Genomic DNA, 23954 nt, shown 5'->3' on the forward strand with positions numbered 1-23954 from the left:
GCCATCAAATACGGTACAGGATGGAAGTGTTAGCAGCAATGACGTTTTCATGATTTCTGTTACAGATCTTTATAAAGCCAACACTGTAAGGGTTAAAAAAAAGAACACTCACTGCTGCTTCTGCCACCATTGATATATTTTCATGCAGTATTTATTAAATTCCTTCCATTTTCTTGACTTTTTATTTATTTATTTATTTTATTTATTTATTTTTTTTGTGTGTGTGGGGGGGGATCACTGCCATCATTACTGCTTTCACAACTCGTGGAGAAAGATTGAAGGTGAAAATAAGCTGATAAGTGTTATAGGATAAAAATCCAGGAACATGCAAATACACAAATACTGTAATTGCAAGTACTTGGAGAGAGCTATGTACTTGTGTTTTCACAATACTTATAATATTCATCCATATATAACATAGTGACTTTCTCCTTATATTGTTGTTGTCATATGTTTTGGTATGATGTGTGAATATGTACAGAATCTTCTGATTTGTGATTGATCATTACCATCATTTTGAAAGGCTCCATACTTGCTTCTCTGTGTTGGCTGTTCACTCAGCAGCAGCTCACCAGGCTGCATCACCTCTACCAGCCTCCCTGTGCAAGCCTAGATCATTGAGAACTTCATTCACATCTAAAAACTCTATCAACTAAACTCTTCTTCAATTCTTTTTCTATTAGTAACTCTCCACCATCCTCTTAACATATCCAAAACACTTAAGTCTACTTCTCATCATTGAACTAATACATTCAACTCTCTCTCTCAGCTAATGTAACTCAGATTTTTTAAAAAGGCAGTAAATCTTTACCATGCAATTATTGGCTAATTAGCTTAATCTCAGTCATATGGAAAATTCTAGGAACAAACTCGTTAATTACTTAGAAGAAAAGAACCTACTTAAAAGTACTCAACACAGCTCCCATAATAAACGCTCCTGTTTGACGAATCTTAGACTTCTTCAATGATATTCTGAACCAGTATGATGAAAGTAAAGCAATAGATGTAACATATCTTGTTTTTCAAAAAGGCCTTCAACAAAGTCCCCCATAAACATTTACTTGTTAAACTAAAATTGCATGGTATCCAAGAAAACATGTTGAGATGGATAGAAGACTGGCTGAACAACCATAAACAAAGAGTAGTAATAAATGGAAAAGCATCAAAGTGGACCAACGTAACCAACAGGGTGCCACAGCGATCAGTCTTAGGACCTGTTCTCTTCCTTGTTTATATAAATGACAGAGATGAAGGTATTACTGGCATAATATCGAAGTTTGCTGATGACACCAAAATAGTTAATTCTTTAGTCTTTAATGAACAAGTAAAAGAAATGCAGAATAATCTAGACAAGTTGTCAGAGTGGGGGCAAACCTGGCAAATGAGATGTAATGCAGATAAGTGTAAAGTGCTTCATGTAGGATATCAAAATGAGAAAGCAAAGTATATCATGAATGGTTCCCAACTTAAAAGTGTAAATAATGAAACTGATTTAAGAGTAACAATATCAAGCAGCCTAAAGTCTAGCCAACAAGGTTCAAAAGTTGTAAAGAAAGTAAACAAATTGATTGGCTTAATCAGCATATCCTTTGAATATAAATCTAAAGATATGATCCTCACTCTGTATAACTCCTTGGTCCATCCCCTTCTGGAATATTGTGTTCAAGCATGGTGCCCTATTACCAGAAAGATAGATAAATTAGAATGAGTTCAGTGTATAACAAAAATTATACCAGGTCTAAGAAACAAATCAGATGAAAAGCATCTTATTTAATCTATTCCCATTAACATAAAGAAGATTGAGTGGCAACTAAATACAGGTGTTCAAAATTATCAAAGGCATTGACAACATGAACTGCAGTAAGTATTTCATGATAGATTTTTCAAATTACACATGAGGAAATGGTTGCAAATTTGATGGGAAATCCTTCAGTTCTCTTGAATCAAAAAAAAAAATTTTTCCATTGTGTTGTTAACCTGTACAGTGTTTAGTATGTATATATACGTACCTCTTAGGGAAGTGTTTAGTACATACATATATGATTTAATTTTCAAGCAATCTTACAGCCTTCAGTTTTGTTTGTATATATATATATATATATATATATATATATATATATATATATATATATATATATATATATATATATATATATATATATATATATATATATATATATATATATATATATATGACTTATTACTAACAGTAACAAAGAATATTTTGACAAGTCAGGAGTGAATGTTTTCATATACATACCTGTCTTTTGGGCTTGGAGTTATTACAGACTGAATACTTCTGTAGGAACTGAGATATATTTGGGGATTATTATTATTATTTTTTTTTTTTATGCCTATGTCAACATGTATATAATATCAAAGCAATAAAAGGAAACTGAAAGCTACTGTACTGGAGAAAGGTAAAGATTTTGGTTGTAAATGTTTTGGCACACTGACATTGTTGTAGAGATGACGACACAGGGCAGGCTGTTGTGTTCCCCAAAAATCATCACAAAAAAAGTAATTTACTTTTTCGTAGGAAGTTACTTCTGAAATCTGTGATCAGTAACACATAAGAAATAGGAACAAGACCAGAGTAATCAGAAAGAAAAACTGATAATTGTAAAATTCATAGTATTTTCTTTTGTTTGAGAACTGCAGGTGTAGGAACTACAGCCTTGAAATGTGAGGTGTTGCCAGATCCACATCCAACCATTTTATTGAACATATAATCTTGTTTATTCATATGTATTTGTAATGTAAAGAAGTACTTATTTATTACACACACTATAGGGCTGTGGAAAGTCTTCGTAAAGGTGGAAACAAAAGCTTTGAAAAAATTTAAAAATAAAGTTCCACATCCTTAGTCTGATATCATGAGCTCAGAAAAGGGAAAAAAAAATCTAAGAATCAAAATCGTATGGTAGCCACACTTTCATTCATGGCATGGGAATAATATATGGTATATATATATATGTATATTTGAAATAATTTACCATTTTCCCATTTTACAGGGTAAATAAAAAAAATGAAAAATGCAACCTGACAAGAACCCTATCTCTGACAAAGCACAACACTGTACGAGTTTATCTATGGACTGGGATTCCTCAAGACGTGATAGACTGTAACACAGTAGAGACTTTTAAATGCCATCTTGATAAATATTTTGCCTCAGATCCATGGTTAACAGTGTTTATTGAGATTAATTTCCTTGCCTCCAGGAAATGGGGTACCTCTTTTCATCTATTTTCATTCTTTCCTTTAAAATTTCCTCAGGGTTTTTACTTCTCCAACCCATTTCCTGTACAGCTTATGCCAGAAGGAGCGGAGGGTGGGGAGAGAACCTTCTGCTTTGTTATCCTTTTCTTCTGTTATCACTTAAATAGTCCAAGGTCAGGTCACCTTGTGAGGACCACAAGGTCTGTTGTGACCCATGTATCTATGTAACTCTGGGTAACTCAGTTCACTGTCTGTTATCTCATGTTTGTTGTTTGACACAATATACATCAATCCTCATATCTCTTTACTTTCATCTGCAAACATCATTCTCCTTCATCATGCAGGTTTCACAAACACACAACACTACACTCCTCACACAGGTCACACATAAGTCCCCCTTGGATCTTGGAGAGTCTCCCAAAGTGTCAGTAGACACAGCACTTTAGAACTTTCTTCATCCACATCTAGTTCTTGCTGCTGCATTAGTACTTGTTTTGCCTCCTGCACAAGTTACATCCTCCAAATCAAAGAATTCCTGAAGATATTCAAGGACTTTGCCATTTATACTGTTCCTCTTTAGCTTTCTTACCATTCTTACACATTTCATATTAAAATGTTTCAGTATTTTGCAGTTTACCCCTAATCCCAATATATCTCTTGTGGACCCTGTATACAATTTACATATACTAGAATTGAGAATGACACTTTCTTCAGAGAGCACACTGCTGTACATCTCCAGTCACTATTCTAATGTCTACATTGTCACTATTCTAATGTGAAGTAATAACTTATTTTATGCTCATTTAGCCTTCTAGACATAGCCTCTGCCTCAGTCTCACTCTGCACCCATGGGAGTTCTATACTAATATGTGACAAGATTTCAAGAACTGTAGGAAACAATAAAGAGCTTAACCCATACATCATTAATTTTTTATTGGCAGGTTCAACTTATCTTGCCACAAAACAAAGTGAGAACATAATAATAAGCCTTACTGAAACCTCTGAATCAGTTAAACATATATGTTTTTGTGATGAAGGTAACACATGGACACTGCTGCACACTTTAGGACTGGATACAAGTGAAGATGTTCATAAAGATGGTGAAAATGGTAGTCATGACATTAACAGTGGTGATAATGATGGTTGTGATAAGGATTATAGTGGTAGGGATTAGTCATACAGGTGGTAATGTAATAATATTGATGTTCCTAAGAGATAATGGTGGTTGTGACAAGGGTTATAGTGATAGCAGTGATTAGTTATATAGGTGGCAGTGTAATAATGTTGATGGTCCTATTCCCCACAGAGGCACATGGTCATCTGGATTGCCACAGAAGAATGAGGCACGCACTGGAGCTGATGTGACAGCCAGTGGTCCACTTTTCCAGATGCGCCCGTACCCATCACCTGGTGCCGTGCTCAAGGCCAACGCTGCTGCCTCCACCATTGGTCCCAAGAAGGCGTAGGGTACCACTAACATCATCCTGTGAACTTTCCTATCCTCCTCTAGTAGATTTGTATAGGACTAGTGATACTGCAAGTGCTCACCATCTAGTCTGACCTTCAATCAAGTCCCTGAAAGAGAACATGTTTTACATTTATGTACAACAAGAAATTGGTGTTACCAGTCTTTTTGAGCCTGAATTGAAATGAATCTAGACGATCCCAAGGGCATTCGCTGACAGTCTGGGATACATTATAGTTAGTCCTGCAGCAGGACCAGTGAGCACTATAGGTGAACTTGGACTGGAAGTGAGCATCATCATATTACCTATAGTGTCTAATAAATGGAGAGTCTTCCAAGTGACCTTGCAATTCTCTCCTACACTCATTTTATTTTATTTTTTTTTTTTTCAGAAAACTTTCACCAATACCTCTATTATAACTGCTGTTGATGGGATGAATGAATGAAATGAATGTAGTGAGATGAAATGGTTATGAATGAATGAGTGATGTTTCCTTACAATGTTCCAAGTATAAACATTTCACAAAAAGTCTTAAATGTTCCTTATAAGTAAGCAGCAATTGTTTTCTTATAATATGTACAAATACAAAAATAAAGTCATGAATGTCACTTTCAAGGCGCTAATGGCTTTCCTTTCATAATGACTACAATTATAAAAACAGTTGTGAATGTCATGAGTTACTAATGACTTTCCTTTCAAAACATATTTACAAAATGTAACCAAGTCATTCCAGTGAAAAGGTGTTACACTTTCATTGCTCACCAAGCCTTTTTGATATTTTTGTCATCATTTTGTTGTTTGCTCCAGTATGCATAGATGTTATGATCCACCATGAATCATTTCACTTCCCTCCAAACCACTGCCCTTTATCACAGACAAGCACAGCCTGCTGCACTTCCTTCCAGAAAACTGCAGCATCCAATTTTTTGCAAGATGTTCATTTAACATGGTGACATCTCCCTTGCTTGAGGCTAAGGTTCCAGTAGTCCCCAATGAGGGTCAAGTCATATGAAAATTCACTCTGACTTAAAGAGCTCACTCTTAGAATAAAGAGAGTTCAATGATATCATAAAACAGACTTGGTCAGAGGACACATTACACAAGGAGTTTCACAGTATAATAAACCATACCTATGTAAGATTTTGATGACAACCAACATGCTAAAGAAATTTTATTTTCTTACACATTCTCTTAATGTGACAGAAACTTGGTCATCAGGTTATGCAGGTTGTAGAAATTCCTCTGCCACTAGCACCCTTGATATGTGGGCTTCATCATCCAGTTCATTTATTTCAACCTCCTCAATGATATTTGGAGAGCTGTGAAAAGGATGAATACATGATCAGTACATCAGGTTTTACTATATATGGCCATCATAATTTCACGTCATACTGGAATATCCACTAAATCTCAGGAGAGTGTCCTTCAACCACAACACTCCTTCAGCCACACACCACCTCCTGTGGATTGTACATCTCTTCCTCCATATTCCTCAAATGAGTCTGGGTTTCAACTCCTTGTTTCCCTGGAGCCACCTTTTCACCCATCTTGTAATACCTGGTGACCATCTCTAGGGAATGCCCACAGTCGGTAGCAATTTTCTGTAGCCATGTTGGATCATCACTCTTTCACCACAGAGCTGTGTATGATTGGGACAGAGAAAACTTAGTATTATTCATTGCTTCAAAAACTCAAACCCGTGGCAAAACATTCCATAAGTATCCCCTCTTCTTCAGTAACACTTAACTGTGCTCCTCTTCAACAATGAACATTATTGGTTTGCCATTTACTAATAATCAAAGGTGGAAACTTCACTTTTCATCTCTAGCTAAAATAGCTTCTATGAAGTTAGAAGTTTTGAGTTGTCTCCACCATTTTTTTTTTTTTTTTTTCCTTCCACAACCCCAGATGCCTGCTCAATACTGGACCTTATCTGTCATGTATGGAGTATGCTTCACATGTAGGTAGGAGGTGGGGGGGGATGATTCCACTCACACTGCTCTTCCAGACAAAGTGAAATAAAATACATTTCATCTTAAGGACTCCTCTCCTTTAATTTCAGTTTCAGCCTCTCTCATCACCCATGTTGTATCTCTTGCTATTTTTACACTAACTGCTCTTCTGATCTTGTTAATTGCATGCTTTCCCTTCCCCCTCAGCCTCACTACACAACTTTCTAATTTCTCTCACCAGTGTGAGTGGAATTCCTCACTGAGAATATTGTTGAAAATTACCAGAAGATTTGGGCAACAGTTAAAAGCTGAAACTAAGAGCCCATATCTGGACACATACCCCATGTCCAAGGGAGGTTGCACCAGACAGCAATCCACAGTACATATGCAAATATACCTTAAGATAATTTCATTACATTTATTTAACTGAAACTGTATGACATCTATGACATTTATTTACTTCAATCCTCAATCTTGCAGATGATCTTGTCTTGTAGCTGGATGCTCAGGCAAGAGTGTAAATAATGGTCAGCAAAGGTGGAACTAGTTCAAAACCATTGGACTGTTTAATTCAGTGAGAAAATACTCTGAAAAGTCTGCAACCCAAAAGAAATAAAAAAAGGTACCCATGGCATATCTGCACTACATGCGAGAAAAAGGTCAAGTAACGAGGTGTTCAGGTTGATCAACAGGAGGATCTAAAAATGTACTTTGATATTCTCCGATGGTCTGTGACCATCAAAGACACCAGTGAAGATCTGCAAACTACAAATCACTTGTTGCTACCTCATCAGTAGATGCACTCCTCGGTGCCTATGAAACATTTCTGGGGAATTCTGCCACTCTTGGCCATGCTACAATCCACATGCAGGTATGGTAAGGGATGTGATTTGGCATGCTGTCTCTTAGAAATACTCACATAATGTAAATGGGCCCCTTGTTTGTTGCATATTCATTGAGATTGATAACACTAATCCCCTGAGCATCCTTGTAGCCAAAAGACAGATCTAGAGTATGAATTACACCTGGAAAGCTATAGTTTCTGAGCTTCATAGTTGATGGAATTTTTATGTACCAGAAGTACCAAAATGGAACACCAAAAGACGGCTAAACACTGTTACATAGGTGTGATTTATTATACTGTGAAACTCTGTGTAATGTGTCCTCTGACCAAGTTTATAAACAAATTGTTTTAATTGGTCTCTCTTTTAGTGCACAACCATAAGCATAAGAAAGAGGCTGTCCTTGTGAGTAGGAAATAAAAAGCAGAAAATAGGCACTAGATGTTATATGAGGTCAACATCCATTAGACAAACATTAGGTCAGCCTATCCAGTACATTGATGATCCTGAATATCTGCCAGTCACTCTTTAGCTTCACATGACTGAAAAAGTACTGGTAACAGTAAAAATGATTAAATTGCCATGAAAATTTATGGAATTTACAGAATTCACAGTCAGAGTACATGGAAATGGAGAAAATAAATCTGATTGGTCAGATGACTTAAGTGATCCACATAACAACACACAAAATGACTCAGAAAGGTAATAATCAGTTATTCCCAAATGTGCCATTCTCTATCATTATCTAACTTTTAAGTAAAGTTGACAAAGCGTCTGCCATGAAGTGCCTCCTCAGGTGCCCTCAAGTGGCAGAGGCAAAATGCCAGAGGCACCTCTGCTTAGGGAGATCCTTAGGAAGGATTGGAGCAATAGGACAAGATACAGATATGAGACTGTGATCGGAGGAGTGCAACGGAGAAGAGAGGGTGACAGCATAAGCAGAAGGATTAGAGGTCAGGAAAAAGTCAAGAATGTTGGGTATTAGTTATTCTCCTCTTTACTGATTCTAATAGACCTATATCTTTCCTGTAATGTGGGGAACAGAACTGCACAGTGTAGTCTAGATAAGGTCTGACCAGCGCCAAATATAACTTTAATATTACTTCAGGCCTTCTACTTTGGGCGAGCCTCTTAATGTGTAGCCCTTATTCACCTAGCAGCAAGTAGGTATGAGATGTAACCCGAAGGGATGTGGCCCATTGCTTTAACTGAAACTTGGTTAGATATGTCAGGAAAAGTATTTAATCCAGAGGTTAAGATAGATGGTTATACATTGTTCTATAAAGACATGGAAAACAGGAGAGGAGGAGGTGTCACGTTAAACGCTAGGGAAACATTACAGTGTCATATTAACAGTAGAATTAAAACAGATAATAAAGCAGAGTTGATATGGGTAGATATTAAGGAAGGATCACAGTCAATAGTACTGGGAGTAGCGTACAGACCACCGACCAGTACAAAGGAAATTTAACACCTCACTGTGGCAGGAAATAAATAGAGCAGGCAGGTACAGTCAGGTATGTGTGGTAGAAGATTTTAATTTTAGGAATATCAACTGGAGTCTGATGGTGGGTAACAAGGAAGCAGAGGAATTTCTTAAGGTAATTCAGGATAATTTTTTAAAACAGGTAGTCATAGAACCCACAAGGGGGAACAATATTCTAGATTTATTTCTTACTAACAGGGAGGAAGCAGTCACGCAAGTAGAGGTTGGAGGACAGCTAGGTAACAGTGACCATAGGGAAATTAGGTACAATTTAAAATGGGAAGAAACTTTTAGAAGCAAAAAACACTAGTAAAATACCTGACTTCAGGAGAGCAGATTTTGAGGAATTAAAAAGGTACCTACAAGGAGTTGATTGGCAACGGATGCAGGGTGAGGTCAGGTCCAGGATGGAGTTGAGAGAGATAAGGCAAGATGAGAGAGGTGAGGTGAGGTGTGAGGGTGTAGGACAAGAGGAGGGAAGATGTGTCCAGAAGAGGCAGAGGAGAGAGGGAGGAGGAGATAGGTGTGAGTATGTTAGAATGTCAGGTCATGCTGAAATGAGAGAGGTGAGGTCGAGGCGAGTAGATGAGGGAGTGGAGAGGATGGTAGGGGACGAGATGAGGGGATTAGGTGAAGTAAAGGTAGATGAATTGTATAAATATTTCATAAAGTTTATACAGGTCAGTTAGCAAATATCCCTTATAGGGCAATAAGATCACAAAAAAATTATCCTAAATGCATGACTGCTAGGTTAAATCATTATATAGGGCATAAGAGAAGTATATATAAGAGATTAAGGGCAGATGAAGAAGTTTTAAGGTCACAATATAATGAATTAGAACAGTCAGGAAGTTAACGAGGAAAGCTAAGGGCAATTATGAATTAAAGGTAGCCAGCCAGGCAAAGACGGACCCCAAGGGATTTTATCAGGTATACAGGACGAAGAATAAGGATACTATAGGTCCATTAAAGGCAGCAGATGGGGAGTTGGTTAGTTCTGGGGAGATTAGTAAAATTCTGAATGAGTATTTTTTAACTGTTTTCACCCAGGAAGACATGCAGGATATGCCAGATAGTGAACAGATGTTTAGAGCAGATGAAAATGAGAAGCTGATAGATATTTCCATAACTAGGGAGATATATCCAAGAGTACTTAAGGAATGCAAAGAGGTTATTAGTGAGCTGTTAGTTTCTGTCTTTAGGAAATCACTTGAGTTAGGTGCGGTATCAGTAACGTGGAGGCAGGCTAATGTTGTACCCATGTTTAAGAAAGGAGATAAAACTTTAGCGTCTAACTACAGACCTGTCAGCTTAACCTCAGTTGTAGGTAAAATATTAGAGTCAATAATAGCGTGGAACATTAGGGAACACTTAGACAAACATAACTTGATAAATCAGTCACAGCATGGCTTCACGAAGGGGAAGTCTTGCCTGACAAACTTGTTAAGTTTTTACAGTAAAGTGTACGAGGCAGCAGATAATGGTGATAGTTATATCTCATATCTGGACTTTAGTAAAGCATTTGACAAGGTTAGGGCACACGGGGATGGATGGGAAGGTGTTAGGCTGGATAGGATCATGGCTTAGTGACAGGCGACAGAGTTGTAATAAACAGCACAACATCCAAGTGGGGTCATGTAATTAGTGGGGTGCCACAGGGATCAGTATTAGGGCCATTGCTACTTCTAATATATATCAATGACTTGGATAGTGAAATTAGTAGTGATGTTAGTAAATTTGTAGATGTCACAAAGATAGGTAGATTAATTAGGTCAGAATCAGATGCCATTGCCTTGCAGGCAGATTTAGATAGGATGAATGAATGGATGAACAGATGGCAAATGCAATTTAATATCAATAAATACAAAGTACTTAGTGTAGATAGAGGAAACCCACACAATAGGAACACATTAAACAACGAAACTCTGGTAGGTACAGGGTACGAGAAAGATTTAGGAGTTATAGCTAGCTCTGAACTCTGTCTAGGAAAACAATGCATAGAGGCCAAAAACAGGGCAAATAGGGTACTAGGATTAATTTTTAGGAGTGTTAAAAGTCGAAAGCCAGAAGTAATATTAAATTTATACTTGGCGTTGGTCAGACCTCATCTAGACTATGCTGTGCAGTTCTGGTCACCACATTACTGGAAAGATATAGGTCTATTAGAATCAGTACAGAGGAGAATGACTAAAAGGATACAGGGGATGAGGAGTATTCCTTACGAGGGGAGATTGAAGTTGTTAAATTTACATTCTTTATAGATATGTAGGTTAAGAGGAGACCTGATAAAAGTCTTTAGGTGGTATAAGGGTTATAACATAAGGGATGTAAGCAAAATTCTTAGGATCAGCAACCAGGATAGAACAAGAAATAACGGGTCCAAGCTTGAAAAATTTAGGTTTAGGAAGGAGATAGGAAAAAATTGGTTCTCAAATAGAGTGGTAGATGAGTGGAACGGATTCAGTAATCATGTTGTTAGTGCTAGGGCGTTAGAGAGCTTTAAGAGAAGATTAGACAGGTTTATGGAAGGGGACAATAGATGGAAAAAGGTAGGTATATTTCATACAGGGACTGCCACGTGTAAGCCTGGTCGCTTCTTGTAGCTTCCCTTATTTCTTATGTTCTTATCTTCTTATGACCTCGCTGTTTTGATGTGTGGTGTGAGAGTGGTCTCAGTCCTATCTGAAGATCGGTCAGTAAGAGCTCTGAGCTCTTTCCGTAGGGGAACGACTGGCTGGTGAGCAGCAGACGACCGTAGGTGACTGACACACACACACACACACACACACACACACACAAAACCACCTGATTCCCCACCCACACACCCAACCACTAATGTACATACAAAAGTAAAAATAATATTGCATTATATACGAATATGTTTCTCATCCTCTCTCTCTCTCTCTCTCTCTCTCTCTCTCTCTCTCTCTTATACACGCAAATTTTCGATATCAGGCCAATCTTTTTCACTTCTTGGATTCCTCTCCTCCCACTTCCCCCCCAAAAAAAAAAATCACTCACAATCGCCTCTCATCTCTTTTAGTTCCATTTTTTTTTTTTCCAGGTTTTAGAAAATCACGAGCAAGTGAATATGTAGGCTGGTTGTCACTCACCTCGAGACTGACGCTTAGACTGGAATGGGGCGGTCCGTGAAGTTTATCTATGAAAAAAAAAAAAAAAAAAAAAAAATGGAGTTTTTAGTTATGGAGGCGGATCTAAACCGTGAGTGAGGCTTGGAGATCGGCAGACAGATAAATAAACACACACACACACACACACACACACACACACACACATCTCATATTGATGACAAGCTACGTGTAGGGCCCAGCCTTTACTTTGTTATATATGCTGATGACACCAATATATCGCTATCAGATAAAAATATAAAATACTTACATACAAAATTAAATTCAGAACTCTAACGAGTAAATCAATGGCTAAAGGTGAGTAAACTAATAGTCATTGTTAATAAAATAAGTTGGGTAATTTAAAAAAAAAAAACGTTCTCTACGATATGATATTCAGGAAGCTGTAACGGAAGATTAGAGAAATTTACGGATTACGATATGATATTCATATGATATTCAGGAAGCTGTAACGGAAGATTAGAGAAATTTACGGATTAGGATGGTAAGTGGAAACAGATAAGCCTGACAGCTTCTTGCAGCTTCTCATAATATATATATATATATATATATATATATATATATATATATATATATATATATATATATATATATATATATATATATATATATATATATATATATATATATATATATATATATATATATATATATATATATATATTTTTTTTTTTTTTTTTATTTTTATTTTTTTTTTATGGTTTTATATGCTTCCAATACCATTAGAAAATAAAATTATTTGAGTCAGTCATGCAAAGATATAAATAGGGGCCACCACATCAAGGCGCCTAAACATATCTACACTGTGGGGTACTGTACAGAATTCATCACCAGCTCTCCAATGAAGCAATGGTGACCTACGATGCCTTGTTTTGCCCGTGTCATGTCATGTCTTGTGTTTCTGTAAGAGGCGGCACCTAGCTTTCTTGTCAGTTGCACATGAAGTTTTAAGATTAACATTTTTTTATGGAAAATAGAATTTTGTATATTTTGCATATTCACCACGTAAATTATTGAAATTCAATGGCATACACAAATTTTTGTTATTGTGTAATTTCATAAATAAGGTATTAAGGTAGTTTAGGGTTGTCATACTGTATATGAACTATCAAAATTCCGGACACCTTCACTAACACCTGATCGTAGCTCCCACTTCCTTCCTACCCTGCTCTTCTATCAAAGCTGATTAAAGACTGGTGTGAGGTGACGTCGTGAAGGGTGATAGCATCAGTTTCATACAGGACACACACGCAAGTCATGACCGAAACCAGCCCAAAGCATCTGCCAACTGGTGAACACCTCCATCTTTCTCATCATTTCAACCTACAGTTGTTTAATAATTGTTATATATATATATATATATATATATATATATATATATATATATATATATATATATATATATATATATATATATATATATATATTATTGATGAAAGCTGAAATTCCGGATGTTTGAGGAATTTTAAAAAATCCCCCTGGACGCAGATTTTGACTCCTGAATTCCGGACATATCCGAGAAAATCCATACGTATGGCAAAACTAATCTAGTAGCTTATCATACAATATGGCAGGCAATATGTATACAAGAGGCTTCGGTACACACGTAAAAATTATGTCTACAGCATCGCACAGCTCTGAACATATGTAGATATAGCGTTCGAGTTGCCATTCCGCTGACGCCTGGTGTGTGAAAAGTTAGTCGTAGGAGCATACCCTTTTTCCAAATATATATTGTCGTCTATAATTTTTATTTTTGTTGTCTACATAATTCTTCCTCTTTGTAGGATATCCTAGATTCCTTTTTAAATGTTGAGTAAGACTAGAAGTTTTTAGTCTTTTGCTAATGAAACAATACAATACAATACAATAATACAGAAAAGAGGAAGAGCGGATAAGTGGGGATAGGGGAAAGAATTGGTGGGTGAGGAAGAGTTTTAGTGGGAGAAAAGTCACTGGGGCTTTACCTAGGTGCTGAGTGTTGTGTAAGCGTGTGTAACTGAAGACGAGTGCTGACTGCTGGGCTGATATGTCTGAGGAGCAAACTGGATGGTAAATAAATGGTCACAGGAAGGAGCAACAAGATCAGGAGAACTCAGCAGGCGCTCGACACCATCAGCGGGAAGTGCGAGAAGCTAGTAGGGCTCAAGATCTCCGAAAAGTCCCGGGCCATGTTGGTGAAGGCAGAAGACCCAGTCTGGCAGCTCCGCGTCCAGGGAGTTGGGTTACCCTGGATCAACTTCTACCAGTACCTCGGGGTGGGACAAGCGGCTGTCCTTCACAGTCCACGCAGCCTACCTGAAGGAGAGGACGCAGGCCAGGTTAAACGTGATGCGGGCCATGACGCGTCTCACTGTAGGCGCCACCTTCTCCGTCCTGCGCCTGTACTACGTGCAGGCTGTACGCTCTCTGGTGGATTACAGTGCCCCCGTCCTCATAGGGCTCTCTCCCAACCAGGAAAAGCGGCTCGAGGTGCTGCAGAACACCACCATGAGGACCATGCTGAGGGACACCGAGAGGGACCAGCGCCTGTGTCGTGCAGAGCGGGGCCTGCCTGATGCCTCTGACCACCTGAGTACAGCAGATCATGGCCTGCCGCATATCCAGGATGCCGCAGCGTGACGCGGAGGGTGTGACGCAGAGGAAACTGAGGCTGACGATGACCCAGGACACCAAGGTAATCCGCCGCGACCCGTGACTACTGCAGTCCACTCTGGTCACCCGCACGCTCCCCTTCATAAGCAACCGGTTCTGGGCACAAGCGGACCGCCCTGTCCCCAACTTCCGCGCCCCGCGGCAGAATTCTCCCCCCCTCAGCTGCCCGCCAGCAAGTCGCTCTGCACCACCGAGAAGCTGCGGCAGCACGGGTCACTGAGCCGAGCTGGACAGTCCTGTCTATTACACCGACGGCTCGGTGGATCCAGACAGGAGCAAGACGGGCGCTACTGCTATCACCAACGGGACTGAGTTGTGCGAGAGGACTCCCGACCACTGCTCCACCCTGCAGACGGGGCAGGTGGCCATCCAGCTGGCCCTGGACCACGCCCACCACCACGGTGTCTGTAGCCAGTCTGGTTAATCGGCCAATGTACTGCCATGACCACCATTATTGCTGCCTCTTCACCACAGCATCTTGGTGCATCATCACCATTGTCACCTTGACTGTGCCGCGCCACACTCATGTACTGATTTTTCACCTAAGTTGACTATAGACTATTTTACTGAACTTCTTGTGGGAAAGCAGTGAGAGAGAGAGAGAGAGAGAGAGAGAGAGAGAGAGAGAGAGAGAGAGAGAGAGAGAGAGAGAGAGAGAGAGAGAGAGAGAGAGAGAGGTGGTGCCGTGTTCAAAAGCAGGTCTCCTTGACTTGTTATTAACGCTATGAATACTTCAACTCCCAGAATAAGTCCTGAAAAGAGCCATCGTATGTTTCCTTCCTTCCCAGGTGGTGGTGGTGGTGGTGACGTGAATGAAGTAAAGCTAGCATACACCTGCTTACTTCTCTTAATTGGTCGATGCAATACCTCGTTCCCCCCCCTACTCCCTCCTCCCCTCCCAGCTGCCGCTCCTCTACCCTACCTCCCCACTTCCTGCTTCCTCGCTGCACACGTGTCTGTCCTGTGGATGTGCTGCGCCGAGTGCTCACTTCCACGCTCACGTGAACAGCAATGACATGAAGGGAAGAACATGTCTATTTGCCCGATGGGATAAGTCGTGTGTATATATATATATATATATATATATATATATATATATATATATATATATATATATATATATATATATATATATATATATATATATATATATAACTTAAATTAATTTTAAAAATAGTCCCATATCTAGATTTCAACTGCCTTTATACCCGACTAATACGTAGAAATGACTCAAAATTAAGACATGATAAAATCAATCAGAATAAGAAATTAGAAGCTCTGGGTATTTCGATCAACAATGTAGTCAACAAAACAAAACGCTTATCAACCTCTCAGACAGAACACTTACTATTTCAGAAATTGATGTACTGTCACTGGGACTCTCATGCTCCATCCCTAAATGTTAAATTAATTTTGTGAATCAGTTTTTTGCCTTCAAACACTTAGTCAATACTCTTAAATACTGACCTTACAAGCCCAAAGGATTGAGGAAGCTTGATTAAAGATATCCCCTCTATAGCTCACTCATCTTTTCAAGACTTCAACACAATTAAACGTTCCTTCTTGTAATTACCACAAGCTCTCTATGACTCACTCATTAAATTAAAATCAGATGACTTAGTTATTATCACTAGACCAGACAAAGGTTGTGGCACAATGGTTACGAATAAAAAAAAATTATATCAGTAAAGTTGAACATATCTAAAGTGATACATCCAAATTTAAATTAATTAAAGACAAACCTTTTCACTATATTACTAAATTTGAAGCTAAACTAGCAAGACTACTGAGAAGTCTCCTTAAATTAAATGTCACACACACACACACACACACACACACACACACACACACACACACACACACACACACACACACACACACACACAATTATTTCCAACAGCTGACATGTGGAGTCCCCCAGGGGACCAAGATGGGTCCTCTATGCTTCCTCCTCCTCATCAACGACGCCCTCACCGACACCCCCCATCGCTGGAAGTATGTGGACGACTGCACCGTGGGCGTCCCAGTTTCCACCAAGAACCCGGACTACTCGCCACTGCAAGTAATTCTGGAGCGACTGCAGACGTGGACAGAGGAGAGCAGGATGACCATCAACCACAGCAAAACTGTGGTGATGCATTTCTGTACCTCCTCTGTACCAGTGCCCCCTCCCCGGCTCACAGTGGGCCCTCACCCCCTCCAGGTGGTCCAATGTGCCAAGCTTCTCGGAGTCACGGTGGACGACCAGCTGACCTGGAAGCAGCATGTCGCCAGCACCGTGAGATCAGCTACCTACAGGCTGTACATGCTGCGCAGACTCAGGTCGCTGGGGACGCCGACAGATGAGTTAAGGGGGGTGTACCTTACCTTCATCCTCCCCAAACTCATGTACGCCTCCCCAGCGTGGTCCTCCTCCCTCACACACACTCAACAGCTACAGCTAGAGAGTGTGCAGAAAAGGGCGTGCAGGGTCATCCTTGGCCCTGCATACACCACCTATGAAGAAGCCCTGACCACCCTGAGTCTGTCCAGAATATCCACCAGGCACCGAGAGGCTCTGGAGAAGTTTGGGAGGGGACTAATGCATCATCCGCGTCTCAGAAACATGCTGCCGCCCGACGCGCCTCGCCCTGTCCGTGCCACCAGACACCACAACAAAATAACGCCCCTGAAGGCGCCGCGCACGGACCGGTACAGACTCAGTGCGATTCCCACCATGGTGCGAGCCATCAATCAATAGTATTTCCCTCCTAGATTAGACTTACCTTTAGGATTAATGTTAAGTTTCCAAGTGGGTAAGAAACTATCCTCAACTGCGCATGTCGATGATGTACTTCTTGGGGGACTCCTGCCAGATTCCCTTGCGACTTTGACCACGTGTAGCACAGGGATCGACATGCCACTTAAAATACACACACACACACACACACACACACACACACACACACACACACACACACACACACACACACACACACACACACACACACACACACAGGATAACCAAAGATGTCACACTTGGCTCTCACTAATGGTAAGGGTGTACTGTACATGTACCTTGAAACTGTGAACGCTGTCTGCTCGGTCACCGCTAAATCTGCATATCGAAGAACTAATCACTGAATGCCCCTGTGTCACTGAGATGCTCATCTATTTTTCAGGAAAACAATCAGTAAAGTTGTAAATCGTTAGGATTCAGTGCAAGGTTGTAGTGGATAGAAATACTGGGACAACATTCACTAGTTTCAGCGTCTTACCTTGACTATTAACAGACTCTATAAGTTATTCAATACTTCCAGGGTTATTTTCATGATTATAATACTTAATAGTTTGACAAGGATTCTGAATACTCATTGGAAATAGTTCACATAAGAACCAGGCTCATTTTAGTGCTTTTTGTAAATGGTCCTTATGAGACTCTAAAGGATTACAAAATACCGTCCGTCCCTGAAAAGCAACACGTGTCTGCAGTGCAGCAGAACGACAGGCAGCAACAAAAGGCACACAACACACTTTTATAGCACGGTTCGTTTTATTTAAATCAAATTATTTAAATCAAGTGATTAAATCAAAATTAAATATACTGTATTAAAAATTATTTAACTGTTATACTGAGAGTAAAATATCTAATGCTTTAAACTATATATATATATATATATATATATATATATATATATATATATATATATATATATATATATATATATATATATATATATATATATATATATATATATATATATATATATATATATATATATTGGAGGGACACTGGCAAAGGGCAGCAGAAAAAAAAAAAAATCCCACTGAGATGCCAGTCCCAGAAAAGGATCCAAAGCGGTAGTCAAAAATTGAAGGATAAGTGTCTTGAAACCTCCTTCTTGACGGAATTCAAGTCATACGAACGTGAAAATACAGAAGCAGGCAGGGAGTTCCAGAGTTTACCAGAGAAAGGGATGAATAATTGAGAATACTGGTTAACTCTTACATTAGAGAGGTGGACAAAATAGGGGTGAGAGAAAGAAGAGAGTCTTGTGCAGCGAGGCCGCGGGAGGAGGGGAGGCATGCAGTTAGCAAGATCAGAAGAGCAGTTAGCATGAAAATAGCGGTAGAAGATAGCTAGATATGCAACATTGCGGCGATGAGGGAGAGGCTGAAGACAGTCAGTAAGAAGAGAGGAGCTGATGAGACGAAAAGCTTTTGATTCCACCCTGTCTAGAAGAGCGGTATGAGTGGAACCCACCCAGACATGTGAACCATACTCCATATATGGACGGATAAGGCCCTTGTACAGAGTTAGCTGTTGAGGGGGGTGAGAAAAACTGGCGGAGACGCCTCTGAACACCTAACTTCATAGAAGATGTTTTAGCTAGAGATGAGATGTGAAGTTTCCAGTTCAGATTATAAGTAAAGGACGGACCGAGGATGTTCAGTGTAGAAGAGTGGGACAGTTGTGTGTCATTGAACAAAAGGGGATAGTTGTCTGGAAGGTTGTGTTGAGTTGATAGATGGAGGAATTGAGTTTTTGAGGCAATAAACGATACCAAGTTTGCTTTGCCCCAATCAGAAATTTTAGAAAGATCAGAAGTCAGGCATTACGTGGCTTCCCTGCGTGAAATGTTTCCTTCCTGAAGTGTTGGACGTCTATGAAAAGATGTGGAAAACTGCAGGGTTGTATCATCAGCGTAGGAGTGGATAAGACAAAAAATTTGGTTTAGAAGGTCATTGATGAATAATAAGAAAAGAATGGGTGACAGGACAGATTCATGAAGAACACCACAGTTAATAGATTTCGGAGAAGAACAGTGACCGTCTACCACAACAGTAATAGAACAGTCAGAAAGGAAACTTGAGAGGAAGTTACTGAGAGAAGGATAGAAGCTGTAGGAGGGTAGTTTGAAAATTAAAACTTTGTGCCAGACTCTATCAAAAGCTTTTGATATGTCCAAGGCAACAGCGAAATTTTCACCAAAATCTCTAAAAAGAGGATGACCAAGACTCAGTAATGAAAGCCAGAAGATCACCAGTAGAGCGGCCTTGACGGAACCCATACTAGCGATCAAATAGAAGGTTGTGAAGTGATAGTTGTTTAAGAATCTTCCGGTTGAGGATAGATTCATAAACTTTAGATAGGCAGGAAATTAAAGCAATAGGACGGTAGTCTGAGGGATTAGAAAACTCACCCTTTTTAGTAACAGGCTGAATGTAGGCAAACTTCCACCAAGAAGGAAAGGTAGATGTTGACGGGTTTAGGTCGAGAAAAAGATTGAGGAATGTACGCCTCCATGCCAGACAGTATCACCTCTGTTATGCGCTCGGCACACAAAGAGGGGTCTCTGACAGAGTTGAAAAAGTTTGACTAAGCAAAGTGCAAGCACGGAGGCACAGTTTCGAAGAACAATAGGAGGGACCCCATCAGGTCCATAAGCCTTCCAAGGGTTTAGGCCATCGAGGACATGGAAAACATCATTGCGAGGAATTTTAATAGGTAACATGAAGTAATCAGAGTGTGGAGGAGAGGAAGGAACAAGCCCAGATTTGTCCAAGGTAGAGTTTTTAGTAAAGGACTGAGCGAAGAGCTCAGCTTCAGAGATAGATGTGATAGCAGTGGTGCCATCTGGGTGAAATAAAGGAGGGAAAGAAGAAGCAAAGTTATTGGAGATATTTTTGGCTAGATGCCAGAAGTCACGAGGGGAGTTAGATCTTGAGAGATTTTGACACTATTAATGAAGGAGTTTCTGGCTAGCTAGAGAACAGACTTGGCATGGTTGCTTGTAGAAATATAAAGTGCATGAGATTCTGGTGATGGAAGGTTTAAGTACCTTTTGTGGGCCACCTATCATGTTAGGACGAGAACAAGCTGTATTAAACAAGGTTTTGGAAGGTTTAGGTCGAGAAAAAGATTGAGGAATGTACGCCTCCATGCCAGACACTATCACCTCTGTTATGCGCTCGGTACACAAAGACGGGTCTTTGACACGGAAGCAGTAGTCATTCCAAGGAAAATCAGCAAAATACCTCCTCAGGTCCCCCCAAATAGCAGAGGCAAAACGCCAGAGGCACCTCTGCTTAGGGAGATCCTGAGGAGGGATTGGAGTGATAGGACAAGATACAGATATGAGGTTGTGACCGGAGGAGCACAGCGGAGAAGAAAAGGTGACAGCATAAGCAGAAGGATTAGATGTCAGGAAAAGGTCAAGAATGTTGGGCGTATCTCCAAGACGGTCAGGAATACGAGTAGGGTGTTGCACCAGTATATATATATATATATATATATATATATATATATATATATATATATATATATATATATATATATATATATATATATATATATATGTATATGGGGATAGTCACAGCCTGCCCTCTAAAGACAACTCTCTTCCTTCACACAAAACTTCAAGCTCCTAATTACACACACACCCTTCACTCAAAATTGAAAATTATCATGGCGACTCCTACACCAGCCTCAGAATCCTCATCTGGGGACGGGACCACAAATGTCCCCAGGTCACGCTGCTCTTCTGATATCGACCCTAAGTGTCTTGACACCCCCATCAACTTTTTCTTCATTAATTTCTGCTACATTCACGGTCTTAGATCTAATTTTTTATTTGTAGAATACCACCTCTCCTCTACTAATCCTAATCTTCTTTTCTTCAATGAAACACAGGTGTCTGAGGCAACTGACAGTAGCCCCTTTTCTGTTCCCTTCTATTTTCTCTATCCTCATTTTCAATCCAAAGCTGGATGTTGTGTCTATGTGCGCAACAACTTAGCCTGCTCTCGTACCCACACTCTTGAATCTTCAGAATTTTCCATCTTCTGGCTACGACTACAGAATCACTTTCAAATTAAATTTATCTGTGCTGTATACTTCTAACCTGACTTCTCTGACTATAAGAAATTCTTTGACTACTTATCTTCCAGAGTGGAGCACATCTTGACTCCATTTTCTTTTTGCAGAGATCTCCATTCTGGACACTTCAATGTTCACCACCAGCTTTGGTTTTTCCTCTCCCTTCACTGACCATCCTGGTAAACTAGTCTTTAACTCTGGTATTTTCCACGACCTAGAGCAATTGGTGCAACACACTACTTGTATTCCTGACCGTCTTGGAGATACGCCGAACATTTTGGACCTTTTCCTAACCTATAATCCTTCTGTCTCTTCTCCGTTGGGCTCTTTTAATCACAATCTCATATCTGTGTCATGTCCTATCACTCCAATCTCTCCTAAGGATCCCCCAAGCGGAGGTGCCTCTGGCGTTTTGCCTCTGCTAGTTGGGGGGGGCCTGATAAGGTATTTTGCTGATTTTCCTTGGAATGACTACTGCTTCCGTGTCAGAGATCCGTCTCTGTTCCCCGAACATATAACAGAGGTGATAGTGTCTGGCATGGAGGCCTACAGTCCTCATTCTATTTCTCGACCTAAATCTTCGTTTAACACTGCCTGTTCTTGTGCTATACATGATAGAGAGGTGACCCACAAAAAGGTACTTAAGCCTTCCATCACCAGAATCTCATGTGTTTTATATTTCTGCCCGGAACCATGCCAAGTCTGTTCTCTAACTAGCCAAAAACTCCTTCATTAATAGAAAGATCTTTCATGATTTAACTTCCCTCATGACTTCTGGCACCTAGCCAAAAATATCTTCGATAACTTTGCTTCTTCTTTTTTCCTTCCTTTATTTCAACCAGATGGAACCACTGTTATCACACCTATCTCTAAAGCTGAACTCTTCCCTCAGACCTTTGCTAAAAACTCTATCTTGGATGATTCAGGGCTTGTTCCTCCCTCTCCTCCACCCTCTGACTACTTCATGCTACCTATTAAAAATCTTCGCAATGAAGTTTTCCATGCCCACGCTGGCCTAAATCCTCAGAAGGCTTATGGATCTGATGAGATCCCTCCTGTTGTTCTCCGAAACTGCGGCTCCCTGCTTGCACCTTGCCTAGTCAAACTCTTTCAACTCTGTCTGTCAACATCTACCTTTCCTTCTTGCTGGAAGTTTGCCTACATTCAGTCTGTTTCTAAAAAGGATGATCGTTCTTATACCTCAAACTATCGTCCTATTGCTTTAATTTCCTGCCTATCTAAAGTTTTTGAATCTATCATCAACAGGAAGATTCTTAAACATCTATCATTTCACAACCTTCTATCTGATCGCCAGCATGGGTTCCATCAATGCTGCTCTACTGGTGATCTTCTTGCTTTCCTTACTGAGTCTTGGTCATCCTCTTTTAGAAATTTCGGTGAAACCTTTGCTGTTGCATTAGACATATCAAAAGCTTTTGATAGAGTCTGGCACAAAGCTTTGATTTCCAAACTACCCTTCTATGGCTTCTATTCTTCTCTCGGTAACTTCATCTCAAGTTTCCTTTCCGACCGTTCTATTGCTGCCAGAACTCCTGTCTTCGGATCTCTCCAAAATTTCTGATTGGGGCAGAGCAAACTTAACATTGTTCAATGCTTGAAAAACTCAATTTTTCCATCCATCAACTCGACACAACCTTCCAGACGACTATCCCTTCTTCTTCAATAACACTCAATTATCCCCATCTTCTACATTGAACATCCTCGGTTTGTCTTTTATCTATAATCTAAACTGGAAACACATCTCATCTGTAGTTAAAACAGCTTCTATGAAATTAGACATTCTGAGACGTCTCCACCAGTTTTCTCACCCTTCCAACTGCTAACTCTGTACAGGGACATTATCCATTCATGTATGGAGTATGCTTCACATGTCTGGGGGAGTTCCACTAATACCGCTCTTCTAGACAGGGTGGAATCAAAAGCTTTTCGTTTCATCAACTCCTCTCCTCTAACTGACCGCCTTCAGCCTCTCTCTCAACGCCGCAATGTTGCATCTCTAGCTATCTTCTACCGCTATTTTCCTACTAACCGCTCTTCTGATTGTGCTAACTGCATGCCTCCCCTCATCCCTCAGCTTCGATGCACAAGACTTTCTTCTTTCTCTCACCTCTATTCTGTCCAACTCTCTAATGCAAGAGTTAATCAGTATTCTCAATCATTCATCCCTTTTCTCTGGTAAACTCTGGAATTCCCTGCCTGCTTTTGTATTTTCACCTTCCTATGTTTTGATTTCCTTCAAGAGGGATGTTTAAAGACACTTATCCCTCGATTTTTAACTACCGCTTTGAACCCTGTTCTGGGACTG

The 23954-nt window shown here is 39.9% G+C and overlaps 1 protein-coding gene and 1 long non-coding RNA gene across 3 annotated transcripts in view; one reads left to right on the top strand and one right to left on the bottom strand.

Annotated features, from left to right (window-relative positions):
- LOC135092135 (polyglutamine-binding protein 1-like) overlaps window positions 1–5293 on the top strand; it is a 24261-nt gene extending 18968 nt beyond the window's left edge. Inside the window, exon 6 of the mRNA XM_063990391.1 lies at window positions 4526–5293. Coding sequence (XP_063846461.1) covers window positions 4526–4685 — 160 coding nt within the window. The 3' untranslated portion in view covers window positions 4686–5293. The remainder of the gene's footprint in view (window positions 1–4525) is intronic.
- Window positions 4128–11525, bottom strand: LOC135092137 (uncharacterized). 2 transcript variants are annotated; one of them, XR_010262766.1, is made up of 3 exons: window positions 6140–11525; window positions 5869–6004; window positions 4128–4794 (listed from the first exon to the last, which is right to left on the bottom strand). It is a non-coding gene; the product is annotated as an uncharacterized LOC135092137 (long non-coding RNA). The 2 variants fall into 2 exon arrangements; XR_010262765.1 differs by having other exon boundaries at window positions 5869–11525.
- Window positions 11526–23954: the final 12429 nt, after the last annotated feature.

This window comes from Scylla paramamosain, chromosome 39 (assembly GCF_035594125.1).
Source record: "Scylla paramamosain isolate STU-SP2022 chromosome 39, ASM3559412v1, whole genome shotgun sequence".
NCBI classification, from domain to species: domain Eukaryota; kingdom Metazoa; phylum Arthropoda; class Malacostraca; order Decapoda; family Portunidae; genus Scylla; species Scylla paramamosain.